The 6,053-nt window shown below is 39.6% G+C and overlaps 1 protein-coding gene across 2 annotated transcripts in view; it reads left to right on the top strand.

Annotated features, from left to right (window-relative positions):
• The first annotated feature begins 3,129 nt into the window (after positions 1 to 3,129).
• scn4ba (sodium channel, voltage-gated, type IV, beta a) overlaps positions 3,130 to 6,053 on the top strand; it is a 34,027-nt gene continuing 31,103 nt past the window's right edge. The window contains exon 1 of one of the 2 annotated variants that reach the window (XM_082181250.1): positions 3,130 to 3,721. In XM_082181250.1, coding sequence (XP_082037376.1) covers positions 3,631 to 3,721 — 91 coding nt within the window. In that variant the 5' untranslated portion in view covers positions 3,130 to 3,630. The remainder of the gene's footprint in view (positions 3,722 to 6,053) is intronic. The other variant, XM_082181249.1, reaches the window with a different exon arrangement.

The raw sequence follows: 6,053 nt of genomic DNA, 5'->3' as shown, positions 1-6,053 counted from the left end.
TATACTGTAGATTGCAATATGGGAATTGCTCTCTCTCTCTCTCTCTCTCTCTCTCTCTCTCTCTCTCTCTCTGAATCTCCACCCTCACACTAGCACACACACATATGCTGTGATATGGACTCCCAAGGTCACATTGTCCTATAAGTATGTGTTTGTGTGTGTGTGTGTGTGTGTGTGTGTGTGTGTGTGTGTGTGTGTGTGTGTGTGTGTGTGTGTGTGTGTGTGTGTGTGTGTGTGTGTGTGTGTGTGTGTGTGTGTGTGTGTGTGTGTGTGTGTGCGTGTGTGTGTGTCCGACCACAGGGGGTTGATATTGAGTGCTCTCCTATAAATCACAACGGCCCACACAGGATGATATTCTTTCAGTCAGATATATGTATGTGTGTGTAAACATCTCTGTTTAGATCAGATGTGAAACAGCTGCTGTCTCATTTTTTGGTATCACATCTGCATCGAGCAACAACGTTGTTCTTCCGCAAATGTTCCCGATCAAACCTAAAGATTCCCAGTCACAGTCATCAAATAAAATAAAATAAACACTAAAATGTATTAAAATATAAAAAAAATTATCTTTTCCATATATTATTATAAACCAACCCCATATGCACACTCAGAATATGTACTCTTACCTATGCAAAAAGCAGTAGGTAAAATGTGCAGCGGTAGGCGAGACATGCCTGGATGACCTACCGTCATTCTATTAGATATCCAAAATGGAAAAAACAGCAAAAATACCTGCATATTGTAAGGGGGAAAGAAGGGGGAAACTCCTAGTTTGTGAGACGTGACTGTCTTTCCATTTTTGCCATTTTGGATTACTGTGGCCAGGTTAATATCCTGTTTGTTGCTGTGTTTTTGGTAACTTTAATAGTTTATTAAATAGTTTATATGTTAATATTTAACAGATAATAGTAAAATAGTAAAGTAAAATAGCAGAAGCACACTTAAAAAAAAACATTTAGTTTGTTAGGTTTAAAAAAGAAAAAAGAAAATTATATATATTGGTAAAAATAAAGTCAAAATTTGAGTACCTCGTAGCGTCTCTAACATTTGCAGACCACTGCTTGATATGATGAACTAATGGAATAAAATAAATACAATTTGAGGCTGTCCTATGCCTTACTAGTGAGTCATTACTGATGTTGTTTCCCTTTTAGACCACAAGTCCAAACCACATATGCCTTGAACAACCAAAGCAATTGACTAGTCAAGTGTCATAGTCCATAAAACTCTGACCACAAGGGCCCCAGTCCACTTCTTCATGTATTAAGCTTTCCATTTTTACAGCTGCACTGCTGGCTCATCTGGCGTTCAATCCAATTGTTACAATTCTGGGGGGATGAGACCCAGATAATCAAATAATCTATGGGATAGTGCATTTCAGATTGCTTAGACTCAGAGCCAGACCTTTTATCGGAATAAACTTTGCTCCACTTTGCAAATGACGTTGTGGACAAGAACCAACCATTCAGATTGGAAGACATGTGGATGACATGCAAAGCAACGATTAACGATACAATAATGGCTAATAAAACAAGAAAGAAACACCAGAGATCAAAAAATCTGTCTGCACTAATTTAATAAGTACTTAAAATTTCACTCAATACAGAATATACAGTTTTGCTCATGGATATCTAATTAGTGCCTCATGCATCTATCTCTCAAAGATTTAATGGCACCAACCTTACAAACTTTAAAGTATGTTTAAAACACGATGTGCACCCTGGAGAATTTGCGTAGCATTCAGCCAATCAGAGCTAGTGATTTTAGCCAGCTTCTGACATGTTTGTGTGCAATATGCATGAGAGGGTCAATGAAAATACTGCGGTCTGTGGGTGTGTTGTATAAAGCTGAGGCTACAGAATGCTTAGCTCGACATTTTCTCAAGCTAGGAATATCTAGTATGTAGCTTGTGATATGCTTTAAAAGGGGTCTTGCTAATCATAATTTGTTAGCTAAAATAAACAATAGCCATTGACCTAAGCAAATAAAGTGTTATTTTACATGTTGTTTTATAATGTTATTTTATTTATGAATTTTATTTAATGAATCTAAATTATTATTATGGGGACCAGGATATAAATGTCGTAGAGGGAAGATCTGCATAAACAGCCAATCAAGTGTTAACAAGCCTAAAATAGCCACTATGGAAAACAAAACTGTTTAGATGCATTACAACAGAGATTAAAACGGCATCATAAATTATGCACACATAATATATTTAATATCCTGAATGAGCGCAGCTGGGATACTACAGGACTCTCAAGTGTCCATTACTTCATATTTAGTATTTCAGTAAAGCTAGGCAGTGTTCGATTTAGCTTCTCTTCCTGGAACTTTAATCATTGATCCAGTCCTGCATTGTAGGGTGGTTTGGTTTGTGGTTGGTTTTACTTCAGACCTGGCAAAGCTCCAAAGAGAGAAACAGACTGAAAGAGGTAGACATCCATAGAAGGGAGGAAAAATCACTAAGGGAATCTTTGTAATTCCTTAATTGTTTTTCCTAGATGTCAATGAGATTAAATGGAGACCTTTGTTCGCTCCTGCTTCTCTTTATTAGATAGGCTTAGAATACAACTTGAATACAACTTGAAACTGAAAACTGGAATATATCAATATATATATATAACAGATAAATAAAAGGTAATTCATTACAGGGACATTTTTTACCCCTATAAATATCTGGACAATTTGTGTCACTTTTAGTGGCATTTTTGCCCCGAAACGTGATTAATTTCTGACCCTGCTCCTGAGATTTGAAAGAGCAACCTCTGAGCAATAAAATATTATTGTGGGCAAAGCAACAAGCTCAGACAGAAAAGTAAGGGAGATGAAATTCAGAAGGCGGCAGTAATGAATAATAATAGCGTACGCAGATATAAAAACAGAAAGGGGCAGAAAGAAAGAGTCCTATGTGCTCACAGGCACTGGCTATAACGGGACACACTGAAGGTTTTATGATCTCCACAGATGTGATTAGTCTAAAAGACAACCCCCCCCCCCCCCCCCACAACACACACGCATCCCCTCCTCATACACTCTCCCGCCCTCCCTTATTTCTCTCTCTCTCTCTCTCTCTCTCTCTCTCTCTCTTTCTCTCTCTCCCTCTTGCTCGTCCCGTACCTCTGCAGTGGCTTATTCTTTCCTGCGCCGGCTACAGACACACACCACCCCCCCCTTCACCCCTCCTTCAATATGCTCCTCTTCAGGGGTAAGACCAACAGTCTCTTCCCCAGACTGAAAGTGGAGCTCTGCGCTGCAGCTGCTGCTGAATGATTGCAGCGTTTCCTGCGTCTACAACCACGCTGAGTGAGAGAGAGAGAGAGTGTGTGTGTCAGCGAGACACTGCCGCAACTGAGAGCCACTGATCTGAAGATCAGAACAACGGATCAGGTCCTGCCTTCGTATTTCTCGCTCTCTAGTTCTTTCTCTCTCCCTCACCGGGACATTCTGCAAAGGGAGATTTAGGACAGGAAGGTACTCCGCAAGCCTTCCCCAGCTGAAAGTCTTTCTGAATTGATTTTGGGTCTCCCTCAGATCTAAAGTAACCTGAAACAAGACACACAGCGGAAGACTCGACCAGGGACAGACAGACAGACAGACAGACAGACACAAGAGGGCAGACGGTCTGACATGGAGTTGCAACGAGGTAGATCCTTCCTGCACAGATGTGCAGGATCCGGCGATGTGGTCCACGCAGGTCTGGTCGTCACACTTCTGATTGGTAAGTCTCTTGTAGTCTTTTCCTACTATCCCACCCTTGTACCCCTCTTTAGCCGTTTACTCTTAAGCCCACCTTCCCACGCTTTCCAAATGGGGCGGCTGCCAAAATGCTGCAGTTTTTGCATGGCTTGCCCAACTCTAGACTTTTTAAACAAGCCGGGTTACTTGTTGCTGTTTGTGGAGCTTGATTTCCTAAAAGATCTCGGGTTTCAATGTCTCGAGGGGCTACAGTCTGGGAGGACTAGGTTCTCTCTCATACCTCTGGTCAAAGAGAGGGATAGAGGGAGAGACATGTCATGTAAAAGCATGTCGGTATGTGGTACATATCAAGAGGGCATAATCAAGTTGGCATCAAACCTCTTAAATCAGTCGATATTGAATGTGATCATCAGTCCCACTTGTGCATTTTGGTCTGTCGAAGTTCATTCTTAAACGTCTTCACCTCCAGCGCAGTAAATACATCTCATTAAGTTACTAAAATAATGAGGTGATTTTGCTATTTCTTTTCAATCGCCCTTTCAGCTATGTCCGTTGTTCTCTGGGCCGTAACCCTGTAAAGTTTGGGGGGAATACGCCCTCCTCAGTCGATGTGGGTTTTTCAATGACTGATTCTTGAACTTTTACATTTGGTACCCCAAATCTTGATTACATTCTTACTGAAAGAAATTCTTCATATTTTCTCTTTTCTGCAATGACTTTTATATCAATACCCGATGATCTCACTGTAAAAAGCATACGCTTTTTTTTTTTTTTTTTTGGTGGGATGTGGCTTCCTGCTTGGAGTGTCTATGATGTATTACACTGTGCAAGTCTTGAATCACACTGCACAACAATATGCTGAGCTCACTGAATTTCGCAGCTGAATTACATTAATTATGTTTGAGCAGGTGGGCCTGATTCTTCCAAGAAAGCCCCCCTCTCCTTTCCCTTTACTGCTTGTGAAGGTGAACCAGAGGCCATTAAACTAGGTCATTTTCACTCTCTTCTTCATAGTATGAACTCGGATGGTTAATGTGATCCTCTGCAGAGTTCCCGGTGGACTCGGGGAGGTATGATGAATATGTTCATGGCACATCCGTCAGGTTATGAGAAGGTGCACCACTTAGGGGCGAATCATCATTTTGACAAACGACACAGTTCTGCTGATGGTTTGATTACACTTTATTCTGTTGGTGTGCCTGCAATGTTAATTGCAATATGAACAACACTCATTCATGTTTTATCAGAGTTCATCAGATCGGTCTGCTTCCATGCCTGTAGGGAAAAAAATGGATTGTGAAGGAGAGAAGGTCAACTATTATTAACTACCACAAACACCTACACCATAGTATTTAACACTAAATACTTTTTTTGATACTCCATCAGGCCTGCGAAAGAAGAGGCTTTACTTGCTTATCAGGGGAAACGATTCAGCTGTGACAATGATTATGCGCCGAGACTTTTAGGTGACACAGGAATATTCTGAGGCCTGGAAGAAATGGTGAAAATGCTTCTTAGATCAGTTCTGGTCTTAAACAATTGTCCAATACAGTTTATTAGAACACCAAATGGACATGCTCCTGCACTTACTAATATTACTAATTAAATAAAAAGTACACACAGTTTCTCCTGTGCAGGAATGGATAAGACTTGGGCTCTATAAATAGTCTAAGAGCACATGTGTATAATATCATGGCATGCGGAGCGTGTGAAGAACATTATCTCCTCTACCGTCACTAGTCCATTACAAATGTGATTAGGAGCTCACATGCAAACCCCTGAAAAGAGGCAAAATTTCATCAGCATCATTGAAAATTAGCAACATTATTAAATGACTGTAGGACTCACCTGATTTCAGGGAGAATATCTTTATTTATTTGCGGTTCCCTTACGAAAAAAAAAAAAAAATGTATTTGTGTTATTAGTATTCTTCTTTTAAACTAAAAATAAGAATGTATACTTTCATTCTATTTTTTGTACTTCTCAGAAATGTTCTTTATGTACCTCTCAGAAATTTACTTAAAATTGCACTCAAGTATACTTGACATACTGACAGAAGTATATTTGGCCTACTTGTACTCAATCTTTTGATTGAGGTATACTTAAAAGTATAATTAAGTATTCTAAGTATTCTTGCCTCGTAGTTGTGTTTACTCTTTTGATTGAGTATCCTATTAAATAGTGTTTTCACATAGTTTTAGTCTTTTTTTTTTTTTTTCTTACCTCTGTATAGATAAAACGTTGTCGGGATAATTCCAGTTCACGTGGCTACACGGAAGTGATAAATAATTCTTTATTATACATTTTTAAGGCCAGACAAGTAGTTTGTTGAGGGTTGGTTTGTAAAAAAGGAC

Source organism: Leuciscus leuciscus, assembly GCF_965113295.1.
Source record: "Leuciscus leuciscus genome assembly, chromosome: 9".
Classification (NCBI taxonomy): domain Eukaryota; kingdom Metazoa; phylum Chordata; class Actinopteri; order Cypriniformes; family Leuciscidae; genus Leuciscus; species Leuciscus leuciscus.
Note: the sequence above shows the minus strand (reverse complement) of the source record. Positions and strands in the feature narration are given on the sequence as shown.